The following is a 26,915-nucleotide window of genomic DNA, read 5'->3' as shown; positions in this document are numbered from 1 at the left end:
TTCCCTATTAATAAAGAACAGGATATAATCTCAAAACTCCTAGTGAAATGAATTATTGAGACAAGATCCTGGCACGATGGGCTGACATCCAGTCAGCAACCTGTTCCTATTTGGTTTATGGTTGCTATATACTGGTTGTTGTTGTTTACAGGTCCTATAAAAATCTGTCTGTTTTATAAGATGCATGCAGTTGTTCAACATTGTAGAAGTACTAACCAGATTCGCCATATACTCAGAAAAGCATATTTTAATGTAATCTATCGCAGTAATGGTAACACACTGTCACATTGCCCACTTCTAGATGATTGTGAGACGCATTGTTCTGAAAGAGTGAAAGTAAGAGAGACTGATATTAACTGAAAAATGCATTGTTCCTCTCATCTTCACAGCATCAAAGAACAATAAGAATCACAATGCGAGAAAACTTGAGTCAAGCTGTCAGGCAAGGGCTGCCAGCGAAGAGAGGAAATGTGCTTGATGAAAAATGCATTGATACTGACAGCAGTAGCGCAGTACATTAAAACAAGGTGTTCTTTGCCCCTGGTCATGCTGATTCCATTTGGTTGTGCCGCTTCCTGGGTCTATTTCTGTATTTACAGGCCACCGCAAGGCTCCCGCATTTGTCAGGTTTTATGCCGGAGCTCTAGTAACTGATGTGAGGGCTGATTACAGAGTGCAACCTTTAGCTTTAGATTCAAAAGACCTCCATAAGCAGAAGTGTTTTTGACTCGACTTGCATTCAGGCATGTGTTCGGTCGTTAAGATCTTGACTTTTTGTGCGTTACTAAAAAGGGGACGGACCCATAGGTGTGCCTTGTAAAAGAGAAAGCTGGAAGAATCAGGATAATTGCCCAAGTCAGCACGAAGAACAATGAGTGGGATCTCAATGGGGCAACTATGTATTGGTGTTGGTGTGAGGTGCAGTGGAGATGCCATAGGCACACACTTAACCCTCACTCTGCCCTCTCCATTCAGCAGCTTTGAGGCTCCAGGAAGGTGAGCAGCTCTCTGAAAATGTCTTCAGGCATGACTTCTCTCTTCTGTTGAGACGGTAAAGAGAGAGAAGTAGACAGAAAGAAAGGAGAGGAGGGAGGGCGAGAGGGAGAATGGACACCAGTGGTTGGTGGAAGGGAGGTGGGGAGAGAGAGAGAAAGAGGGATGTCTGAGTGACTCAGTGGATGCACAGTGGGGAATAAATCTCACACAGATTATTTATGATAAACATGTTTTGTTTCTGTGTCTTACGCAGAGTTCAGCATGTCCAACAGCGTGTGTTTGTCCTAATTACTTAGATTATGGATCTCACATCAGCAAACCCTTTATGCAGCCAAGAAAAACAACATTTTCAATGAGATGTCTTCTATCACTAAGAACGAGAACACTTTATTTTGATGGTCCACTGTAAATGATTTGTAGCTGTTGACATCTGTTCAGTTGAATTTAACTTTTTCTAGCCCTAAACACTCACTCTAAACCAAACCTTAATCCTTTAATCTCAAACCAACAAAGTGGCTATTTATACCTTTTAATCTACTCTTCTTTTTTAATCACAAGATTTCTCAATCCTGTTGCTGCATTTACTTTAATATGTGAATAACAAGATCTAACAGCCAAAAATTCACCAATTTTTTTTGTATTCGTTTTACAAACTAACATCTTGCACAAGCAAACATATGAATAAGACAGTAGGAAATCCTTAGGACCTTCTAGATCTTCAGGGGAGGCCTAATGATTTCAGTGAAATAAAAACTACACATCTGTATTTTTAGTTTATTTTTATTTAATAGAATTATCATGTTAGTTGTATTAAACTAGGCAAGATTTTAGTATTATTCGTGTTTCATTGCTAAGCTTTGGTTTGAAACAATCATGAAACACCCAGTGGAAAATTGTCCAATCAAGGCTTTTTTGGCATGATATTCTGTTCTGAAAGTGCACACAAACATGTTCAGAAATCTTACATCCATCGATGAAGACAATGTTGTGCACCTTTTATATAGTGATAAAAAACATAGTAGCACAGCAAAAGCTCTAATTTCAATTGCTGATGCATTTAACTATACCCACATTGCAATTAGTCTGGGGCAGATTTTTACGAGTTAAAAGGGACAAAGCCTCTGACTGTATTGCTGGTTAGATGCTAGGAATGATAGGGTTAACTTTAACCAGTGATCCCTAATCCTAATCCTAACCCTAAATCCTAAAACCTAAGTCCTAAATCCTAACACTGTTGTTCAAATGAGTTCCACTTGAGAGTTTGTTAACAATTGAGCATTTGTAGATAAGCCAGGACAGACTGTCAAAGTAAAGTGGATCTGATGTTTACAAGATTGAATACGCTCCCTTTTATGAAGAATTACGTCTCATAACCTCTTTCATTGTCATGCTCTCTTGACATTTGACCTGATCAGCTGAAATATTGCGGTTCAGCAGCCAGGGAACCCCATAACGAACTTGGCCAGAGTAAAAGGAGAAAAATGTCTTTCATCTCCACAGGTGTGGGATGTAATAAGATCAGCTGGCGATCTCTTAAATGTTGCAGAAACGTATTTCTAGCTCCAAAATTAAAAGTGGTGCTGGGCTTTGTTCAGGACCTGGGGGGACCTGCCAATTTGTGGAAAAACGTTTTTATCTAGTGACTGAAAACCGTCCTCGGTTGTTGCCTTCGGATGTGTCCTGCATGGTGGCCTCTGATTCCTGATGGCACAATAAAAACAGACCCCATACTTATTTCAGCATCATTTGTATGCGGTGAGAAGGAACTAGTATACAGCACAAATTGATTTGTCTGAGATTTGAGGGCGGCACTGCAAGGATGTGGGGTTTTTTTTGCTTTTCGATTGAAGTCTGTTACACGCTGCCCCACTGTTGTGGCACTAAGAGGTCTCTTTTTAAAGTCAAAGCTTTGTGCCTGTGTTGTAAGAAGAGGGAGAAGGAAACCTTGGCCGGGAGATTGAAGGTTGCTGTCGGTTGTCTGTAGCTCAGTAAGGTGCGGTTCCTCGCTGCATTCGTGCCTGAGAACTGGTGCCTTTTTTGATGACCTTTTTATGATTGAGCCTCTGAACTCAAGTGAGGCACACCACAGGAAGCGCCAGGCCCTTTTTGGACAGATGCTCTCTGATTATGCATGGATTACACAGTATGTAGACACAGCAGGTCTCATTCCCCCTCCCTCGCAGCGTGTTGGTGGTCAGTGCAAATTGGAAAAGCCGTTGAACTGATGATCCGGAATATTGGCTTCAATTGGGAGGGTGTGTTGGAGAGTGGCTCCGCTAGGGTCTTGGAACATTAAGAGGGGTACAGATGCTGCTTCGGCTTCCTAATCACGCCCTTCTCTTTCATCTCTCTCTGCAGGTGACGTGGCCCCTTACTTCAAAACGGAACCGGGGCCTCCGGAAATCCACCTGGAGGGAAACCGTCTGGTCATGACCTGTCTGGCAGAGGGCAGCTGGCCTCTAGAGTTCAAATGGATGTTCAACAGCACAGATATCACTGCCTTTTCCCCGGAGTACAAGTGAGAACCTGCCTTCATCTCCAGCCTTCACCGCAGGAGAGGTCTCACTTAGACAACTGCCTTAAGGGGGGGGAAACAGGTCACATTTAACATGGGGAACTAATTCATTGCCTTCCAACTCCATGCAGCCTCCTTACACAGTGACTTGTGTTACACGTATTCGCTATAATCAAAAATACATGCTGCTGTGGGTGGCTGCTGTGATTATTATGTGGTGTCTTACGCCAGTGTCGTTAGTGGTCCATGTGATATGTTGTGTTTTTACAACATATCACATGGATCACTGACGACACTGGTTCACTTATTTTTATTTTCAGTTTATTGCCCAATTTATCTGCTTTTGGATAAAAAATTCATAACTTTTTTCACGCTCCCATTTCAGGATCACACTTTGTAAAGTGTCAAAAAGCTTCACATGTTTCGGCCAGTTATTTAATGTCCTTTGATTGAGGAAAAAAATGAAAGCGCAGGAAATTAAAATGAAAATTTAATTAACTTTTCCTGCACTGATTACTTGAGTTTATGCAATTGCATGTTTAATCATTCATACAGTTTTTAATTCCACTACTTGCTCTCCATCGTATTTCCATTTCTGGAGAATAATGCAGTCTCAGCTGTGCTCTTTAAAGTCAGCTCGTGAGCTGCGCTAGCTCTAAGCACTTTCTTAGCCATACAGATGGGTAAAACTGATGAAGTATCAGGCCCAGTGTACTTCCTTTGTCTTTATGTAATAGCTTGTGGCTGGAGACGGCTTTTCATGGTTGGATGACGCATTCGAATGCTTTTTTACCTGTGAGTGCAGTGCATTTGATTCCTGCTTAGTGTCGATTTGCATTGCTTCACTTCTTTTACCCTGCGCCGCATATTTTTTATGGAAAAGGGAGAGTTTGTCCGTCTGTAGACTTCACTTGTCTAATTGGTATTGCTTTTCCAATTATCCTCCATCATCGGCACTGGAGCAGCACTTTTTGAGCAGCACTGGGGTTCCTATTGACTCTCCCTGGAGAAGGAGACTCCCTCAGAGACAATTCAACAGCAGCGTTTTGGAAGGCATGAGCGGATCCGGGTGAGGAGGGAGACGCAGCACATTAGCCGCATTTGGAAATACCGGCACGTTTTAATGCATTGTTTCCACGGGCGCTAATATCAGGGGAAGTGGCCATTTGGCACAGGGCTGATATTTGTCATCGCGGGCGAGAGCTGGGTGGGAGTCTAATGGCATTTTAATGATTCGCTTGCTCTAATGCGCAGGTTGGCAAAAAGGCCTGGCCTCGACTGCAAGGGTAAACCTTTTAACCCGGTCCCTCTAAGTGAGAACGCACTTAGAATCGAAATCCCCTGCAAGTGTCTAAATGCACTGACAAATATCAAATTGGCATAGCACTGTGCTTATGTAAAAAGAAAGTCATGAGGTGATGGGTATGATGAAATTTACCTGCAAAAGTTAGTTATATGTTCTCTCTTTTTCATTCGTTCCCTCTCTCTCCCTCTCTCTCTCACTCTCAGGTACATTGTTCCATCCCTGCAGCGCTCAGACATGGGTACATACCAGTGCGTGGTGAGGAACAGAATGGGTGCTCTGCTGCAAAGAAGAGCAGAAATACAAGTGGCATGTGAGTGTGTGCGACTGAACAGTGGAGTGGTTCTCACTTCCTATCCCAGGGACTCCATGTGCTGCATGTTTCCGTGTTGTCCATGCTTATACACTTGATTCAGCTCATGAAGGGCTTTATAATTATCTGATGAGTTGAACCAGGTGTGTTAACAGCGCTTGGGGTCTTACAGGGGGGACCCCTCAAGGACTTCTAAGCCTTCAGAGAAGGCCTAATAGTTTTTGTGAAAAAAAAGTAGTTTTTGGTTCATTTTTGTTTGATAGAATCATCATTCTTGTTATATTTAAAAACTTGTTGTATTTAAACTCTTACTTTATAGTTGAGCTTCGGTTGAAAATAAAAGGGTTAAATTCATGAACTGCCCAGTAGAGAAACTATCCAATTTTTTTTTGTTTCTCTGTGGTATCTAGGTAGATTCAGCCATGCATACTCTCCCATTAGGAGGAGCTGAACCAAAGGCATAACATGTCAGATTAACCAGTAACATAATTAAAGTGACAGTGGAATCATCATTTTGATTTACAATGATTGGGACCAATTTTATAATAAAAAGGTCACTCTAGGCCACTTTGTGTCTTGTCAAAACAATATTAAAATATAGAATGTATTTTATAACATTAGTCTACAATTTGTTACTAAAATACTTCAAAAATGCCATTTTTGAAGAAAAATAACAATCTAATAAGTTACATATACATAGTACGAAAATATTTTTTATTTGATGAGGGGTGGGGTAGGATACCTTTCTGGCAGGCCATGTCAAAGGTCCTTGTGGGTTAATTTTGACTCCAGGGCCACACTTTCGGCAGCCCTGCTGTAGGCCTTTCTGGAAGTCCTAAAGGTGTCACTGATCATGAGTCAGGGTGGTCCTACCAGTGCATTTCAGTCACATGTTACAAATGGAAAACAGTGGCAGCTCTATGTCAGAGCTCTTTACTGAAGGAATCAGTGTAAAACATCTACATATAAGTTAATGTCTGTTACAAGCCTTAAATAAAACATTGTCATTTACAAGCTTCAGATGTCCATGTTTAATCTAGAATGGCCAAAAAATGTTCGAGTGAATCACCATGAGCTTAGCACTGACATCTGCTAGAATCCCATGGGGTACTAGCAGGCATTAGCATTATCATGGTGTTTTTTTCCTCATTTTTCACAGAAATGTGACCTTTATCGCCCAAACTGAAGGCCTAGCTCCAACAGTCACAGTACACCACTGTTATATATACCCTGAGATAGTACAAGAGACATCATTCTACATGGCCAAGCCGTAGTGCCTCAGATCTGTTGACATTAGAAAAACTCATCCTTTCATGCATTTTCATCAGCCAATCCTGTTCTTTCTCTGCCATTATCTCAGCAAGGCTCAGCAAGTCTCTCCGTCTCCGTCTCCCCCACTGCTTCCTGTTTGCATTTCCATCTCTGAAATGAACCGTTTTAAACACTTTGAAATGATGTGCAAAATGCATTGCTTTTCCCCCGGAATTAAGTCAAAGAATTCAAGGCACAGTGCTGCCAAGTTTTTTTTTTCCTTTTCATTCTGCACTGTGATGCAATCTTGTAGTGCAGTGTGCCATGAATACCTGCCTTTGTTTGATTGAACACCTCTGTGGTTGATGCTTATGCGCCAATATGTAAAGAAAAGCCCGGGTGGTCTTCAAAAGCATTAGGGGAGTTCTTCTGTTTTGAGTACAGTCTTCTTCCATGCTCGTTTTCATGTGTTTGACTACAGTGTTGATTGTCTGCCCACAGATATGGGGGACTTTGTGGAGGCTGACCAGCGGAAAACAGTCACCCAGGGCCGGGCCACCATCCTCAACTCACCAGCGGTCTCCTGTTTCCCCCGGCCACAGGTGACGTGGTACAGGGACGGTTATAAGATCATCCCCAGCAGCAGAGTGTAAGTGGAGCTGCGCCGCCCAGCTCATATACTTTTAGATGTTTCTCCAGTCATTTGTTTCTCCATCGTTCAGGTTATTAGAGAACTAACACTTACATATAATGCTAGTGGTGTACATCACTGACCTGAGAACTAGGACTGAATATTGTCAACAACTTCATGATACAGTGCCTATAATGATCCAAGTGTCACAATACGATACAGTGACAGACACCTTAAAATTTGTTTTAAAAAATACAGTAATAATGAATAAATAAAGGATATTGGGGAGAATGATAATGACATTTTTATTAGCATTTACACCTAATTTAAATAACGCAAGAGGAATACATAAAAATTGCCTGTAAAAACTAAATTATAGGAGTGGTTTACTCTGGGGTGCTGGTCAGAGCACAGAGAAGCAGAGGAGTGAACTTTCTGCACTTTTAATCACAAACGCAGAAGCCAGAAAGGCTGCAGTCAGTAGTTTGGCACATACGCATATGTGAGAAAGTCCGTGCTTGTAAAATTATCAGTGAACGACAAAATGTTCACTAACGTGCCACAGATGACACACATCGCAGCAGTGTCCGGAGGATCCGTTTCACCTGCACACTGAAGTGCTGTTTAAAGGTCAGCCATCACTGTATCGATACGTGATATTTTGAAAACAGCCCTGCTGAGAACAATTAGATTCAGTCACGATTGTTTAGATAATGATTCAGTTAGGCCTGTCACAATTTTTACATAATTGCCTAATCACAATTATGTGAGATGTTTGCTGACTGCAGTCATTTTCCACAGTCTTTAAATTTCAGTCATATTATGCTGCAGCTAAAAAAGGGGGCAAATAAATGTAAATAAAAGAGAGTAGTAAATGCACTTAATGAGACATAATTTGACATAACTTATAACTTGGTGCTCTATCATATTTATAGGGCAGTGCTGAGTAATGTTTGTTAGCCAATTCTAACGTTTTTAGCATGTATGCTGGCAGAAGGAGTGTTTTTTGCTCATATTTTCAGTCTTGTGAAGTAAATGTGGCTTTACTTGACTCTACGTATGATTCTCTGAAACTGTAGCTGTTGTATGAGAGTGTGCACATAACAGTGTGGGTGCAGCATTGATTCAAAAGTACAACCAGTGTTGGGTACTGAGTAAACATAGCAAATAAGGTGGCATATTGGTCACTTTAGCCTTGTACTTTAATAGTTGCAAACAATAAACAAGAAAAGATAATTACATTGTTAATCGCAATTATATATATATGACAATTGTTTGTCGGCTAAAATTAACGATTTTGACAGATTCAGTGCATCAAGAAATCTTTAAATTCACAGTGATATTTAATATTTTGGTACATTTCAAAATGATTTTAAAAAATACGATGTGACTAGAACAACTATTTACATGGTTGTGAAATATAGAAAATAAAAATGCACACTGTGTTGCCTGTTATGGTAATTTAAATTTCAAAATTGTTGCAGGTGAATCACCGCCTTCTTGTTTTTACACCCTAAAACAAATTAATCCACAATAACTGTACCACAACAGACCATTGTAGCATAAAATTATCAACTTACTGACAATAACAAAATAATAACTTAAAATATAATTGGTTATATTCTGATGTTTTGGTTTACACTTATCTGAAAAAAATTGACAAATTAGAGGGAGGAAGAGGTTCCGAGTTGTTAGCGACCCGAGGTATGCATTTAATGCTTAAGACGCACCACAGAGCTGAGCATCTGTTCATTGAGAAAGTTCTTAAAGGCACAGCTACTTCATTGGCTGTGTGAGGAACCCCCTCTCATTTTCCTTAGTAGGGGTCCTCTGGTAGAAAAGACTAGAAGAAACCTTTGAAAGGAAAAAGGAACGTCAGCCAGTGACACAAACAGAAGACAGGGGCTTTGGACGTGTGTGTATGTGTGTTTGCCCTTCTTGTCAGAGAAGGAGAAGTGCAATTAATGCCTGTTCCCGGCCGTTCTTTAATCTAACTATGGTAGTTCTTCATTGCCTTTTTCTAATTAGCAGCCTGCCCAGGCAGAGACAGGCACGCTTGATCCGCTCCCCCGTTATTGCTCAAGTGTCTTTCTCATTCTGCCTCATTCCAGCAGTGCCCCAAATCACAGTCCTGCGCACTATCCAGCCATACCTAATGACTCACCTCCTTCATTCCAGCTCTACAAAGGTGGCCCTGTTCGGGAAAAAAGGCATTTGATTCCATCGGAGGGCATAATTGAAAAGTGATTAGAATCACGATGGTAAATTTGGAAATGCACTTGGGCTGGTAATGATCCGCATTCGTTTCATTCCTCTGCAGGCTTCCCGCACTGGGCTTTCTGCTTGAAGTTCACACTGATTATAGGGAGAGAGTTGCGCTCACCTCAGTCAAACTTTCCTTCACAGACAGCTGCCTTGAAGCAGGACACAGAGTCGCCCTGGTGTGAATGTGTATTTTATCCTGAGGTAGACTGGGGATCTCTTTAGTCCAGCACAGAGGAGGAGGATGAGGAACGGTGCTTCAGTAAGCCACAGCCCAGCCCTATAGATATGCTTACAGTGTCCTGGCGTCTCGCCAGCTCCATAATTGGACCAGAGCTCTCCTGCCAGTGCTTTGACACAATATTGCATCAGGACGAAAAGCAGACTCCGTGCTCCAGCAAATGAATATGCCACTGCCAGCCAACGTTAGCAGCTGCGTGTTCACAGCTCTGCGGAAAGCGGAAAGAGGTAGCGCTAATGCTAATGCATTCACATGCTTGTGACTTTTTTACCTGTGGGACCTTGGCAGCGGTCCCAGAAAACGGCAGCCGTCTGCCCCCCAGCTGGACTCAGCAGGCCTCCAGGGACCCAGGCCCACGCCTGACCCTGTGCACACCTCGCGGAGAATGGGCAGCCGAGTAGTATAAGGAAATCATATCCCTGGCCAAGCCCATTAGCATGTTCCTGGACGTGATGTCATGTTCTTAATTGTTCTGTGGCAGCGGCAGAAGCAGTGCAATCAGCTTAGCCATTTAAACTGGCACTACTTGTAGCTGGGCAGAATCCCCAGGAAAGGGTTTTGGAAAATAGGGGCGTACTTCATAAGCAATTGACTCACATGGTGATTAAATTAACTGGCCTTGCAGGATCAAAGTTTATCTGTGTGGGAGGATTCGCAGCCCTGAATCAATATCCACGCGGTGCAACATGCGGCAACGCAAATCTCTTTATGAGTCTCATAAGATATTTACGTCTTGGAATCGAATCCTGCCGCACTGCAAAGGAGACAAATGTCCTCTGCAGAATAGCAGGGCATGAGGAATTGATGCTGGGGTGCTCATTTAGAAATGACCTCGTCTGGCAGTGTGATGCCTTGCCATTAAATCTATTAAAGGCGAGTTTTGATAATGGTTTCTGTTCCCAGTGTACAGAAGATTTCTCTATGGCTTATCTGTGTAAGCACTTCAGAGGAATATGATGCACATATATAGTGCTCTGCTTACATAGCCGAGATTGAATTATTAAAAGAGAATGGATTCATTAGCTTCAGTAGTCTGCAGCTCCATATGAGTAATAACAGTACTAAGGATGTTAGTAGTGGGCAGTACACCGACTAAAATTCTTCTGGTATAAGTTTAGTCATAGTCGTTATACCAGTATGCCACAAATAAATGCAGATAACAAGACATACAAGCAGTGCAGACCATGCTAATGTCAACCCATTTGGCCTGTTTTGGCATTTTACTCACAGCTGAAATGGAAATGCAGCAATCCCTCGATTACCTCCCACTATGTAGTATGTTGCATCTTAAGTAATTCACTTTGTTTTCAATGTGACAAATGAATGGCTTTTTTTGGGGAGGGGCTGATCCTAACTTATACACATTGTTTCCTATTGTACCATCTAAGGAGACACCTGACTCTGTTAGCTGTATCAGATGAGGCCGTAGTCTCGCGGCCTTGTGTGCCAAACAAGCTGTGCACCAGCTGGTACTGAAGAGTGAATGACTATTATTTTTCAAATTCCAGCAGTGTTTGATATTTGGAGACATAAATGTATGGGACGCGTGTATGAGACAAACGACTCGGCTTCTTATTTATATTTTCCATTCTACCTTAAATGGTGCACCAGTTACACTCAGGTACTTGTACAGGTGCCAGAATACTACTACTTCATTTAAAGTGGAATGGTAAATTTGAGCTGGTGAATAAGAAGCTAACTTGAGCTTTGTAAAAATTCAGACATTGCTCAATATTTAGCACTGTTTTTGCCAGACTAACACATGGTGTTAGAAGGCACTATTTTGCACAAGAAAAATATTTTAGATTTATTTTGTTTTTTTATTACAAAGTGAAGGAACGGGGGTGCTAGAGAGCCAACACATGGAGTAGACGTGCTTCTTGCAGTTCCTCCGTGCTAAACACTTCAAAAGTAACAACACAAAACTAACAACAATGGACCTAATGCTTCAGAACTTGTAGATAAAAATGCCACCAAAAAATAAGAAAGTGTCAAAGAGCGCAGAACCTGAGAATCTAGCATCCGCTAAAAATGCTAGCCGAAGTGATGACCCACACTCAGGTGATGAAGAAGATCTCCAGTAAGACCATACAAACTATCGATGAAAGGTTTGACAGGTTTGACCAGTCTTTTCAGTCTCTGCAAGCATCTCAAGAAGTTCTTGTAGAGAAAATCGAAACCATTCAGAGACAGAAACACGACCATGAAGCTCAAATTGGTTCACTTAAAGCGACTCTGACTAAAATGCAAAGTTAAGGGCTTAGAAGGCCGGTCTCACTGCAACAGCATCAAAATAGTTGGCATTCCAGAAGGGGAAGACCAACTGGATTCGTCACTGCCTTAATTCCAAAGCTTTTGACTGAAGCACATTTCCAGAGTCCATTGACTCTGATGAGAGCGTAACCTGGAATACAAGGGCCCCAAGGTGTACATTTTTCCAGATTACACCACAGCCGGGGTGTATGCGTGCGCTGAGACAGCCGAAGGTGGCACACGCACTTCTCTTCCCTGCAAAGCTTCACATTCAGCACAGCGGGCAGCAGAAAGCAGGGATGCAGGACGGTGTTTTAAATTTGGGGTTCGGAAATTTTAAGCAGCAAATACATGACATGAGCGATGACATCGTCCTAAATTATTTGCCTTTTTTCTTTTGAATCTTTAATATTTACATCAAACGGAATGTGTCATACTACACTTTAATGAGGCGAGAGACGACTATATATACATATAATTGACACATCAGACTGGTGATGCACATCCTCATTCAGCTCTCTCATTCTGGATGAACTTTATGCAAATTAACTAAGTGGCAACCAATCAGATTTTTGATATGTGGCCCATTTTACGCTGGAACGCACACTGAGCCGGAGATACAGTTGATAAATCATTATTATTACGTTAGATGATTTTTTTTAAGTCTAAAAAGAGTATTAGGCTGCTGTGGGATTCACAACTGGCTTCTATCTCTATTCTCCGTACTTTCTCCCTTCGAGCCTCAACCTTCGTGTTTTAGCGACACGCCCCCAAAGCAGCCAGCTGTTGTCAAGGGAAACGATTCATTTTGCTGTAATTAAAATACAGCATTAAAAATGTAAACCTCACTCTAAAAACAAGCATGCCTGAGTCTTTAGTAAGCTCAAATTAGTAAAAAGTTCAGATCTTTGTATTATTATTAGTTTTATTGTTTTTAATAGTTGCAGCCCTGAAATTAAGTCATGCTGCAGCACCCTCAGCACCCCAATACCCGTGTCCTTGGCAGAAGGTCTTCACAAGCCCTGGAGAAGCCGTGAAGTTTGTAGGCAGTGAGCCGAAATGTTGTGAGTAAGACATTATTCGTGGCTTAAAGGGTTGTAGTGTTGGCTGTTGCTTTAATACATGTGTTCATTTATCTCAAGCACATGGTAGAGAGGGTGTTGGTCGCACTTCAACTTAAAGGCATTTGTTCTAAACAATATTACTGCTGGAGTTTCAAACCATTACTACTAAAAGACTTGACATTTAAAGATTGTTTGATTGCAAGGATTGATAAGTTCCTAGAGACCAATGACAATAGAGAGGTTTCAGACTCTTCCCTATGAAAAATATTTAAAATTGTTATGAGAGGTCATGCCAAATTATTTGGGTTCTCCAGAAAAAAGGCCCCACTGAAACTCCACACTTTACTTAAGTCAGAGTTAAAGACCTGGGGCCGTATTACAGAAACTTCTTAAGTCTGAAATCTGATCTTATCTGCTTAGTCACCATGACTACTTTAGTTAGGGCTGAATTTAGGACAGAAGCTATTACAGAACAACAGTTCTTATGTTCATAATCTTATCCTAACTCCAGATAACAGAACAGTAATACAGAAACATCCTAATTAGTCAAAATTTCCTGAATTGTGTCCTAACTTTGACAACCCCAGAGCTGTCTTAACTTCTGTTTTAACCCGTCTGTTTCTACAGTTTTGTGCAGTGACAGGCGGCATAGTTCACCATAACTACCATAATGACGCTACATTTATCTACACTGAAAACTGTGCTTTGACTTCTGAGTTTTTTTTTTCTAACAGTGTTTCAAAAGCCCCAGATGCTGCAGACACTGCATCTCCGCTGTGTTAATGTTGCTGATAAAATATTACAGCCATGGTGGTAAATAATGAGGAGACAGAGCTGAATGTGTGTCTGTTTAGTAGGAGGAATAACGTTAGCACGCTTGGCTAAAGTGTTTGGGAAATGAAACAGAAATTGTGGAGCGGCGACGCTCTGAAAAACAGCACAAAGCGCTCTCACAACATTAGTAACTTTCAGTTTATTGTGCTTTAGTTTTGTTTGGCCTTTTTTTGTACATCAGTAAAGTTAGCTAGCTGCCTGGCTAACTAGCTTGATCACTTTGATTACATGTTTACGTTTCAGCTGTGCACGTATGGTCGGTTGCTAGGTAACAGACACGACAGGGGATAGTCGACTTTGATTTTTAACTTGAGACTTTAAGATAGGATGTTTCTGTAATCCAGCCCCGCTCCACAGTTTCAGTCTCCCAAACACTTTAGCCGACCGCGCTAACGTTGTTTCTCAAAATAAACAGACACGCGTTCAGCTCTGTCTCTTCATTATTCACCACCATCACTGTAATGTTTTATCTGAGGAGTTTTCATCAACAGTAGCATACCAAGGTAATAAGAGGGGACGGTGGAGATCGTGTCTGTAGTGTCTGGGATTTTTGAAATAACCTCACAAGTCAAAGCACTGTTTTCAGTGTACATAAATGTAGCGTCAGTATGCTATATATAGTAAACTGCTGCCTGTCACTGCTTAAAACGACGATAGAAATGGATAGTTAAACAGAAGTTAAGACATCTCTGGGGTTGTCTTACAGTTAGGACAGTATTTATGAAATTTTGTCTAGTTAGGATGTTTCTGTAATAGTGTTTTGTTATCTGGAGTTAGGATAAGATTATGAGCGCAAGACCTGTTGTTCTGTAATAGCTTCTGTCCTAAATTCAGTCCTAGCTGAAGTTGTCATGGTGATTAAATTCAGTCCTAACTGAAGTTGTCATGGTGACTAAACAGCTGAGATTTCAGAGTTAAGAAGTTTCTGTAATATGGCCCATGGACTGTAATTCCTCCTTTAGCAATTTAGTCCTCCAAAAATTAAGTGAAGCCTCCAGATATGAGCTTGATTTAGCATTTTCCAAATCTGATATTTTTACTGCTATACAGGCCTTCCCACCTGGTGAAGCAGCATAAGGTTGGGAAGGTGTATTTCAGCTATGTTAAATACTTTTTCCAAGAACCTTTTTTTGCCAGCTTTTAAACATCCTTTACATAGAGCAGTAGAACACCACAGCAGCTATTATCGCTTTAGATGCCCAAAAAGCATTTGACCAGATTGAATGGCCATACATGTTTGAGGCGTTGGTGACCCTTTTATTACATGGGTAAAAAAATGGTATATTCATGCCCAACATTGTTTGTATTGAGCAGTGCTGATATATTTGGTAAAATTTCAGGAATACCAATTTTCTAAATTCTCTTCCATTTAAACTAGTTGACAGCCACTTCACGTATCTTGGTCTTAAAATATCAAGACATCATAAACCCCTGTTTAAACTATACTCTCTAGATATGATTGATAAGCTGAAGATAAATATTTAGATCTGGAGGCTTCTTTGCTTATCAATTATTGGTCATATCAGTGCCATCAAGATGGTCACACTCCCAAGGTTCTTACATCTTTTTTAGAATCTCCTCTACATGCCTCTAGCAATCTATAAACAATCAGAAAGTACTGTCATGTCATTTGTTTGGACCTACCAGTGTTCAGGCACAATTATTCGGCAGCAAACGCAGAGTCCTCACTCATTGGCAATGGGAAACTTGTTTTGAAGTGATTTTGTTATTGACATAGCTTCATTATATAAGCTCTGTCAATAACAAAATCTTCCCTCCAAGTCTTCCAAAGTAAAATCCCCAAAAGTTGTTTGGTAACAGTTTTGTTTTAAGGAATTCACTGGGGATTTAAAATTACCAGACATCTCTATAAACAGACCAGCATCAAGTGACCATTTATTTACACCATCACAGATCAATGGAGTCTTTCTTTCATGGAAGGAAAAGGGGTTATATTGCATCAGCGATTTCTATATAGGCAAGTTTGCCTCTTTTGCTCAACTTTAGAATAAATTCAACCTGCCTCAATCACATTTCTTTCGCTATTTGTAAGTTATGCATTATGCTCCGGCAAATATTCCTAAACCAAACAGTAATATACTTTATGATCTCTTTATTTCTAATCCTGGCTGTAGACATTTGGTTTCTTGTTTTGTTTCTGACTTTACTCAGTCTGCTAACTCCAACCATCTTAAAAAAAGCATGGAACACTGAACTAAATGATACCTTGTCCGATAACATTGTCTGGAGGAGAGCTTATCAGGAGTTCATGGATGTTCTGTACATTCTAGATATAGACCTATTCAGTTTAAAGTTCCACGCAAGCTCTACAACTCCAAAACCAGGTCATGTAAACTGTGTTAATCTATATCTCCACAGTGTGATAGGTGCAAGAGGAATCCCTGTCACATCTATTCTGGTTTTGTCCTGTGCTACAAGATTTCTGGTGTAGCAAATTCCAGTGACTGTCAAAAGTGTATAAAAGATATCCAGCCTAAACACAACTTAGCAATTTTTGGTTGCTCTGAAGTGGCAACCACTCTACCCTCTACTGAGAAACAAGCCCTAATGGGTGCTTTGATTGCAGCGAAAAAGTTAAATTTCTTAAACTCGAAATCCCCAGATCCTCCTTGTTTCAAGAGATGTTTAAAAAAATTGATTTTTATTGTACAAATTGAACAACTATGTGCTAATGAGTTTGAATAAAAAAAAAAAACAATTTAAGAGTGTATGGGAACTTTTCCTAAACTTTTAAAAGAAACTTAAGCTAATATTTGATGCCCACCACTGTAATCATTGTGTTTTTGTCTTTTTTAAGAGTATATGGGGACTTTTACTAAAGGTTTTAAAAGTAGCTTGAACTTATTTTTGATGGGACTTTGAAGGGACATCCCAGAATAATGAGCCCACTGTTAATCTACAAAAATATGTTTACTTAAGCACCCAAAAAAAAAGGAGCTGGAGGGAGCTGGAGCCTATCCCAGCAGTCATTGGATGGAAGGCAGGATACACCCTGGACAGGTCGCCTGTCCATCACAGGACAGACAGACAGACATATACATTCACACACACATTCACACCTAGGGGCAATTTAGCATATCCAGTTAGCCTGACTGCATGTCTTTGGACTGTGGGAGGAAACCGGAGTACCTGGAGAAAACCCACGCAGACACGGGGAGAACATGCAAACTCCACACAGAAAGGACCCTGGTCGCCCGGCCGGGGAATCGAACCCAGGCTCTTCTTGCTGTGAGGCGACATATATATATATACTGAATATATATATACTGAATATATATATATATATATATACTGAAATGACCAGAAATGTATTTATTTGGTGATATAAAAGTTTGGCCCACTACTAAATTATGTAATCCTAATTGATTTTGACCAGGTTGATATTTGATCTGTGGAGATCTCTTGTTTCTCCGTCTTCATCTTAAAATGATATGTGTACTAACTATTTAAAGTGTGTTTGCATGTTGTTTTGTTGATACTGGCAATATTAAAATGCATTTCCTTTATGCTTTTAACTCTTCAGATTGTTACTTTATGAGTTGGATCCTGCAGCGTCCTCCTCATTTTTAGCATCTTTAAAATGCTATTCCGATATACAGTTCATTATTTCAACTAAAAAGGAACTGAGGCCCATAGCCGTTTGTCTCATTAGCATTAAAGGTTCATCTCCTGGCATCTATAACTGCCTCTCTATAAAGCATTGGACAGGACTTGGGGGAAGGAACTGTTCATGTATTTTATTCAGCTTTATTGCTAAAATGTACCCTGCCTCCCTTTTGTAGAATTATGCTGTCTGCTGGTAAGATAATGTAGCTCATTGAGATGGAAGCTGTGGTCAGCAGACGCATCAGTAAAACGTGCTCGAGGCAGCAGATCTCATTCTGTTGCTGCTCCCTGTGTTTTAATTCCAAGTGTCTGCTGCTCTGGTGATGCAGATATTTGTGTTCCGACTTTAGATGTAGTGATTAAACCCTGCCTCAGTGTCTCTTTCAGCATATTCATCAAGTCATGCCGTTAGACGAAATGAGTAATTGAAGAGCTGCTAATGACATCAAGGAGAACGCTTGCATCTTAACCAAACCAAATCTCCATGAAGTTTAAAGACAGAAGAGGAAAATGTTCTACGATGATTTTGCAAACTTTTCCTTTCTTCTTCCATTCACCAGTTTCGTCTGGGCCCTGGAAAGGAAAGTGGCCTTTTGGTCTGTTAATGTAGCGTGAAATAAGTGGCGGTGCGGATCGTCAGCAGGGCCAGCCTGCATGGCTCCGGCTGATTCCAATCAGTCCTCCATGCTGAGGAATCATTGTGCTGCAGTCCACATGAAGCACGGCTCTTTTTCAAAACCCACTGCGGTGTGCTTACAGCCTCCTTCTGCTCTTTTTTTTTTCTCACTGTCCTCTTCTCAGTTGTATGCATGTACGCAGAGAACTGTTAAAAGCCAAGAAAGGTCCAGAGGTGAATGCCAATGTAGGTTGTGCTAAGGAAGTGCCGGGCTTTGAAAGTCGCTCTCCTTGTTCCACCTTGGCTTCCCCTTTAGCGTGCATGAAATTTTCATGATGGTGATAATTACCCCAACAGTGTGAAGTGCTTTTCTGTTCCCATTGCAGATCAAAGTAGCTGGTTGGGGGAAAGAGATATTGGGTCTACCTCTCATTGCTTTGTCCTTGTATCCTCCTCTACCTTGCTGAATTTTTCATCATTCATTATTAGATATCTTTGATGTCTCTACCCATTATGGGCCGTTCAACCGCCCAGTGTATTCAGCACAGAAAATGGCTTCTACAGTAGCCCCCTCTTTTTCAACAACTACCAGAAGGGAATGAGAGGCAACATCAGTCAAACACAGTAAGTGAAGCCCCTCACAGGGAACGGATTACTTCCCTGTTAAATGCGGCAGCTAACGTTGCCACGTTCATGTGTGGAGCCATAAATGCCATGATTGACAACGATAGTACGGTTGTCATGTGCCTGTGAGCGTTGCTAGTTTCCCCTAGTGAATCACGGTCTCTTTTTGTAAAGAGGCTTATCAGACCCTCCAGCCAGGAAGCCCTGAACCAAGAACGTATGGCTCCATAGAGGTTTAGAGAGAGAGCTGTGTGTATATGAGAGAGAGAACAGACCCTAAATAAAGCTCAGTAAGAATAGAGCTATCCAGATGAGAAACTGCTGGATGTCAGTAGTCGCTCCAACACTGCAGACCAGGCTGCATAAAACACTGAAGCTGTCAGATGTGATTTGGGGGGACCATTTTGTGAGTACAGTTCATCCTAAGTGAATCTCCTTTGCTAACAAGAACTGAATATTGAGTGCTTATTAAAGCAATAGTCAAATGAAAAATCTAATTTGCACAACGTTGGCCTTATCTCAAATGTAGTCAGTCTCAAAAGTTTGGGCTCAAAAGTTTGTTTTTTGTAGTTTTGTGGCTGATGTAGCTAACAAGTAGTGAAGAGTTTTAGCACTGACTAATTAGAATAATGCCAACTGCATGCCTAAGTCTTCACCTACTTGCCTCAAATCATGTTGAGTTGTTAAGTAATCTCAAACAGACTTGCTTATGTGATTTGTGGCACTGTGGACATACATGGGGATTGATGGTAAGAGAGGTGAACTTGCAAATGTAAGGCCATGCATTGAAATTCCAGGACTGCTCTGCTGAAGACACTGTGCTTCCCAGACTGGGCTTAGTTAGGCAGCAAAATGACCAATTTCCCTGTAATCAGATTAATAAAATATGACTTAACCATTATGTATTAAAATGGACAAATTTCTGTGCAGCATAGGCATTTTTATAGATAGTGGGCATATGCACAGGACTCAAGTACTTGGTTGGCCATTTAAAGTGCTTAAGTATAAAATGTGATAGTTTTGCTTGTATTTGCAAGTAAATATGTGTATACTTTGCTACTGCAAAACACAAGTGCTTTAACATGAGTACATTGCCGAAGGGAGAATGCAGGGCTTTCGCATGGCTTTTTTGCTAACTAGACTAACAAATAGATGTTATCTGGGTCCAGAAACAATGAAAAGATATTTCTCTGACAAACTAACATGTTAGCATATTGTCTACTGAGGAGAAAATGCCTCACGAAGAAGATGGCACATCCAACGTTTGCCTTCGTGTTAATGTTAGCTTGTTAGCTCATCTGAAGAGGCAGTGTGCATCACTCATCTGACACCAAAACCTCCTGATTTCCCTCAGAAACTTTTGAATTATAAAGATTTTTTTTTCAAATGTATTCCTCTTTGTGCTACTAAGTTCTTGTGCTTCTCATACTAACTGTGCTATCCCCTGAAAAAAAGTAAGTCCACAGCCAAAGTGCCTATTTCTTTTTAAACTTTTTTCTTCCACATATATATGTTCATTAAGTCATACAGATACTTAAATAACAGCATGTAACAGAACACCAAACATGGTTGATTGACTACATGTTGCTTAAGGGAAAAATGTAAGTTGGAAAACGCTTTAAATTCATGGCTTTAAATTCAGTAGCCTTGCTTGGGATTTGCATTTAGACCTGCTGTTGGACAATTATACAAAATCCATATGTTTTTAAATGCTTTACAGATATCATCTGCTTGTTAGATAAATACAGCTATTCCACACAAGAAGTTGTAGCCTTTGCCCTTTGTTGATTTCCCTCTGAGCTGCTGCCTCATTTCGAAAACAGTGCAGCCTGGCACGGGTAGAGTTTGGTGACGAATTCTGTAGGCTGATTTAATCCAAAAGCGGCGGTCTGTGTGGCCTGGTCCAAATGCACCTGCTTGCTGGGAGGGCTTCCTTTATGAAGTTAATTATTGAGAAGCATCATCAGTCAGCCGAGGAATCCACAGCGTGAGCCTGCTTTTCCCTCAAGGCCTCGACTTACATCCGTCTTCGTCCAGTCCCCCTCTTCACCCCACGTACACCTCCTCCTTAAATAAATGATTGTGTTGTCACTGCAGAAGTAAAGGAGCCCAGAGATTCCAGACAGGATTATAGTTAGCACAAAAGCACCCGCGTCTCCCTTCCTTCAAGGCACGGTCCTACCCTCAACAATGAAAATGCTCTCAGAGGCCGATTTAAAGTTGCTTTTGATTAAAAGCTCTCACGGGTGCACAGCGTCTTAAAAGGAGCTGAGTTTTGTTTTTCCTTTTTCCTTTTTTTTTTTTACTGCAAGCTTCAGTGGCAGGAGCAGCAGGTTGCCATGGGGTGACAATCAACCATGAAAGGAGCTGAGAGGAATCCATCACCACACACACACTGAACCCAACCCCTCCCCACCCTCCTGCACACACACACATGCACATATTGACCCCCCACCCCCACCCCCACTGTCTTGCTTTCGCTCTTCTGCCAGCAGAATAATGCAGCAAGTTTGTCATTGCATGGGATGTCACATCTTGACTTCTGTACTGTACAGCTGCATGGATGATAGAGAGACGTCTCTGGACTAGAGGCATGCTGCAACTTCACTCCCAATAAGCAACAAAAACACAAGCTGGGAAAATGGAATGGAGAGATATGAGAAAAAGTAATCTAAAGCGCGGATGAATAGCCCGTCCTGATCTCTCTCGCTCTGCTTCCCTCACACCCGCCACAGCATTCCAAAGTCAACCCTGGCAGGAAACTAGTTCGGTGGACTGAGATAAAGAAAAGTTTGGATTGTGCACAGCCTTCTGGGTGTGGTGGAAAAGGACTCGTATTATGTTCCAGCCTGTTGTTATCTCAATAATTTGCGAATAGACAATGAGCCATTAGCTTTGTTATTGAGATTATGACTCCAATTACAAATTTACCTTGCATCTTTTACACCACGCATTTACAGTACTTTCTTAAAAATAAATGTTTCCGAATGCAACTGTTTCCAGGTCGGACAAGCATTTTCAGAATGCTTGCAAAAAAATTTCATTGAACCTAATGAGGAATTGGCGCACGCTTTGAGTCAAGAGTCTCCAGTTTAAAATGAATGCAGGGCTGTAAGTTTAGGCTTCTGTTGGACAAAAAATTAGCAGCATGGGGAGGAATACATTTGGAAAACATGTTTTATTATTCATTAATGGCCAAAGGGAAATTGGTAGGTTGTTGTATCAGAATTTTCCAATATTTTGCAATATTTGTCAGTATTTTGTGGCTTGATGCTTGAAAACTGGACATAGTATTCCAGAAGGCCAGCTAGTTTGGGTTGTGGGCGTTGTTTCTGATTGGATTAATTTACCTATAGGTGTTTCATGAGCTCTGTGTTATTAGGTTAAAATTGCAGCTCTTGTGGTTAGTAAATTGCTCTCTTTTAAGTTGTGATTTCAGTATAAAAATGGGTTATCTTGCAGCACTAGCCATCAGTGTCTCAGAGAAGAGTCTATATTTTTGTTGCTTTCTAGCCAACATCAGATAGAGTAGTGATCAGATAAAGCCGTGCGATCTCTAAATTCTCAGTCCTGACTCACTTTAAGGCACGTAGCAAAGTATAATATACAAAGGCCTACACACTCCCACATTTTAGAGAAAAATCTGTAGCTTGTATAGTTTCTGCTTGTGATGGAACGTAACAAGTACTGATTTCAGTTTTTGAATATTAACACAGTGTACTCAAATAACCTTGCGTATTCCTAGAAACAACATTGACAAATTTGCCACCGCACTACAGCTTAATTACACAAAAAACATGCGTCTGATCTATTCCAACAGTGTGACCTTCTACACATATACAAAATAAATGTTATTCGAAATTAACAACGGTCTGACAAAAACTTAGTTGTTTGCTACAGTTTCTCTTGAGGTTGAAAGGGACTTTCTCAGCTGTCTGTAAACCTTGCCCAAAAAACCGAAGCATTTGTGGTCAAGTCATGAATGGTGCAATTGGTATAGAATCTTATATATACATAGGTTCTATCCACATGCTCATCTCATCTCAAAAATGGTGCTTATAAAAAACATTTATTGACTGTTTTTTAGAGAAACTAAAAGTGGTTCTTCTCTGGCATTTTTTCATCTTTTTTGTGGGATTGGTAGGGAGCTTTTTTCGTCTAAGGGGCTGTCACAGTGAAGACCACCCTATTGAAATAAGAAATATTATTGTGTATGCTATGATTAAAGATCACCTTGCCATCACACCACCACTTGATACAAAACTTAACAAATGTGCTTGACTTGAAAATTGACCCTTGTGTTGATTCAGCTTAAGCCTTAGGATAATCTATGAATGAGGGAGAATTTCCTTTGGAAGAGGGTACCACCCACCTCTCTCCGACGCCTCCTCCCCCGTTCTTTCAACAAGCATTACAGGTGTCACCAAAGATTGTACCCAGTTGACTGGCTGTGTTCGGGAGCAAAAAATGGATCTGGATTGAACTGGTTGGCTGTGTGCGTGTGTGAATCTCCATTGTGTTTGTTGGAAAGAGTCACAAATAAAAGAAGGGTAGGGGGCAAAAAAAGAGAGATGGAAGATATCTATCTTCAGCGTGTTTATCCCTTATCCTGGCTTTCTGCGCGCGAGAGGCTCTGTCAGTCAAGCCTTTTATGCGCTGCACTCTCTCCCCGTCCCCCATTTCATGTGTGGAGACGCGCGTGGCCGTTTCGGTGATGGCGGCCGACAGAAGTGTGTGGGCAGACAGAAAGCAATCTGCTCTGAAAAGGAAGATCAAGCTAGAGATTTCATGTGTGACATATTGAAACACTCCAAGTCTGTTGTAAGGAGTGTGTGGAAAGCCCAACGTGTCGGAGGGGAAGCTGCAGACAGCACACGCAGCAGCATCAGCAGCCCATTGTGGGCGAGGCAGATTAATTTAGCCTTGAAGTGGAGTGGGGAAATGTCAGCCTATTATGAAGTGCTGACTTCTCTCCTGACGAAAAGCTCGTCAGTGCAACTTGTCACCTGTTGAGAGCATAATTCCCCCCACAAAAAATAAAGAGATGGCTCTCGACTGGCCACAGGCAGCCTGGTTGATTGACTATTGACTATGACTGATTTTTTAAAAAATTCAATCTGCTATTCAGTCTTTGATGTAAACAAAGTCATTCAGAGTGGTTTGATGTAAAATGGTTCATTGTGGAGAAACTTACTGATTTCTTCACATTGGTGGTGATGGGAACCAGGGCACCTAATGTCTACAATGCCATTATAGTCACTTTATTTACTGTCCAAAACCACCAGTGAATCCACATGTGTCTTCTGAGTGATCAAAAGTAGTTTTGGGACACTTGGTCATTGTTTGTCTTTTTTAGAACGTTTTTTTTGTTGATGTAATGTGAAAATTATGCCTTTTCATATTCAAAAGTACATAGTACAGAAGTACAAAAGTACATGACTTTGGGTGCTTGGAGTATTATATATTGAGTCCAGCTGAGCAATAGCAAGCTAGAAAACGTTTAACTACACCCCATTTTACTGTAAAACAAATGCTGGGACACTAATCCAAATGCATACACGTTGAAACTAGCAATCTTCATTGTACCATCCAACACACTTGGCTCCAAATTTCATTAACATTCTGAAAGATAGAGAAAAACTTGAATATTGAAAGTTTAATTAATATGACCACAATAATAATGGCTCTTATTCATCATATTCATGTGATCCATGAAACATTTATTCGACATGGAAACAAGCAGAGATTTAAGCACAAATGGTCAATCAGCATCAGAATGTGAAATCAAGCCCCCGCCTATGAGTACCTCATTTACATATCATTCACATGAAACATGCCCTGATTCATGCAGCTGTTTCAGTAGGGAGCCAATAAAACAATAGCTTTCGGTGGCTTAAGAGCAAATGGCTGTTCTTGTAGGCGGAGTTTGAGATCGAGCAGTGAGAGCAACTTTATAATGTTAAAATTTCAATGACTAGAAAGAAGAAAATGCGAAATAAACAAAACATCTTAGTTTTTGAAGATGGGAGAATGATGTAATTTCCTAAAATAGCATACTTAAATGCTGTATTGTCACAGTGTATGAAATGCTTCTGCACCACACTTTTTACTGTTTGTTTTTTGGATGGTGCCAGTAGTATACAAAAAGCACAGCGTCTTTAAATGGAACATGGCGTAGTTGCAGCATTTGTTTATACCAATGTTCATGCAAAATAAGTACATCCACTCCTAGACTAGTGTTATTTTATATTTTATTTTCTTTTATGGGTATTACAGATGATGTTGATCACAGTTTTGGTTAGTTAACTGCAAATCAGTCTTTTTTTCAAGTTGTTAAACTACTGTGCTCATTTACATGCACTCCCACCATACACCAAAGATGAAACTGATGAATAACTAAAGTGGTGGGAAAAAACAGGATGTGTTGAAAACATGCCATGCTCTGACCATCCAACAGAGAACATCCAAGAAGCCTGTTTGAGCGTTAGTTGTGCAAACTTATGCACTCCAGGCCTAGAAGACTTCAAGCTGTCGTCAAAATGAAAGGAAATGCAACAAATATCTGACTGAAATAAAATGTTAAATACTAACCTACATAAAGTAAAGAGACACTAATGCTTGTCCCCCTATTGTTTCAGTACTTTTACTTGTTTTGCTTAAGTGTTCAATTACTCATTGTGATCATTTTGAGTTTCAGGTAGCAAACCTGGTTGTTGTTGCTGATTGTTATCATTTTTCTAATGGATACAAATGAATAAATGATAAATTTATCTTGGAGAGTAAAATAGTAGTAAGGTACAAATTGTATTTACAGAGTGACCCAATACCCCTTTCTTTGAGGTAGCTTTTAGAGGAATTAAACAGCTTGGATATCTGGTTCTTATCACCACTACTGTGAGCAGTTCTGAGAAACCACTCTGAATGACTTTGTTTACATCCTAACCACTTCATTATGCGGAAATATTGAAAAAATTGGTGTAATTCTCTTTTAACATTGCATTACCGTGCACCTATAAAGGTTCCATTCAGAAATGTAAGGCTTTGCAGCCCAGCAGTGATTTGTTCATTGAGAATGCATTACAGTGGCCCCTTGATTTTTTTTTTTTTATATGCCCATCATTTTTGCCCTTGTTGCAGAATCCTTGGTGCATGATTTTATCAGCATATGGAATTCTCTCCCCTCGCTTTGTTTAGTGCTGATGTGAGTATTCCAGTCAGGGACTCTCTCTGTCTACTCTGAAGACATCTAATCGGAAAACCCAAGCTCCATTCTCCATTCAGGAATGATAGGTTTTTTGCGAGAGTGCCGTTTTTAGCAACAGATCGCTCAACTTCAACAGATTCTCCATTAACTATTAAGCATCGCAATTAATTGTGAGGTCCATTTGTCATGCAAATAGACCAGTGAATAATGCATGCATTTCAGCTCATGAATAACTAATCTGTGGAATTGCAAAGCACTTCTTAAGACAAATATAATTAAAGGTCAATAATGGTTAAACAAACTTCTAAGACTTTTAGTGCTGGTGTTAAGGCATTGTTTTCCTGCCTAAGAAACACAAACTGCTGCTTTGGAATTCCACACGTGCACACTGTTTCTGACCCCAGACCTTTTGAAATTCCAGCTAAGCTTCATATCGGACGCCTTCTAAGTATCAATACTTACCGAACCGCATGCTAGCTGAGAGCAGACTTTCAGGTAATCAATTTTATAATTGATTTAGAGGAAGTGTTATGGAAGGTCCTGGTGTGTTTGGGCGTTGTATGCGTGTCCACACTATCGTACTGCAGCAGCCGTGCAGGAGCAGGTGCAATAGCCGAGCCCCGCAGAGCTCAGCCTGGAGAGATAGATGGCAGCTCTTTGCTTTGTGCACCTGAAGTCAGCTCAGTGGCTGGAGGCCAGTCGTGCAATGCTGAGTTCTGAACCTGAACCTTTTAATCAGCTCCTTCTTTCTCTTTCCAGAGGGAGAGAATGCTGGCTTCGTTTGGATTGCCCACCTGCAATGCCTAATGAATGTGTCCTTGCCCTCTAGGTTTTCTTTATATGGTGAGAGAAGCATGGAGGATTACGTTTATTGCTTAAGGCTTTAGCTTGAGGTCGACTTTAAAAAATATGATAAATTGTAGATTCTGAATGGAGGCTATCCAGACTGTTTGTCCCGTTTGCTTTATCGGGTAGTTATTGCAGTAAGGCAGAGCCAAATACTCAGCTAGGTCCAGCTGTGACCAGATAGTGATTTCAGAGAACACTCTTTCAAAAAGATTAACTGATCATTAGACCAGTTAATTTGTGTTCATTTGTATGGGTCAGATTAATGATCTTATTGTGAGGTGCTAATATCTATCATTAGGGCTGGACCAGTATGGATTTTTAACTTTTTGTGC

The 26,915-nt window shown here is 40.7% G+C and overlaps 1 protein-coding gene across 2 annotated transcripts in view; it reads left to right on the top strand.

The window, feature by feature from the left end:
- Positions 1 to 26,915, top strand: part of sdk1a (sidekick cell adhesion molecule 1a) — a 305,201-nt gene that overhangs the window by 107,623 nt on the left and 170,663 nt on the right. For both annotated transcript variants that reach the window (XM_036566735.1, XM_036566736.1), the window contains exons 2-4: positions 3,355 to 3,514; positions 5,021 to 5,127; positions 6,880 to 7,027. In XM_036566735.1, the coding sequence (XP_036422628.1) occupies positions 3,355 to 3,514; positions 5,021 to 5,127; positions 6,880 to 7,027 (415 nt within the window). The remainder of the gene's footprint in view (positions 1 to 3,354; positions 3,515 to 5,020; positions 5,128 to 6,879; positions 7,028 to 26,915) is intronic.

This window comes from Colossoma macropomum, unplaced genomic scaffold (assembly GCF_904425465.1).
Source record: "Colossoma macropomum unplaced genomic scaffold, Colossoma_macropomum, whole genome shotgun sequence".
Classification (NCBI taxonomy): Eukaryota; Metazoa; Chordata; class Actinopteri; order Characiformes; family Serrasalmidae; genus Colossoma; species Colossoma macropomum.
This window is presented reverse-complemented; position numbering and strand designations above follow the sequence as displayed.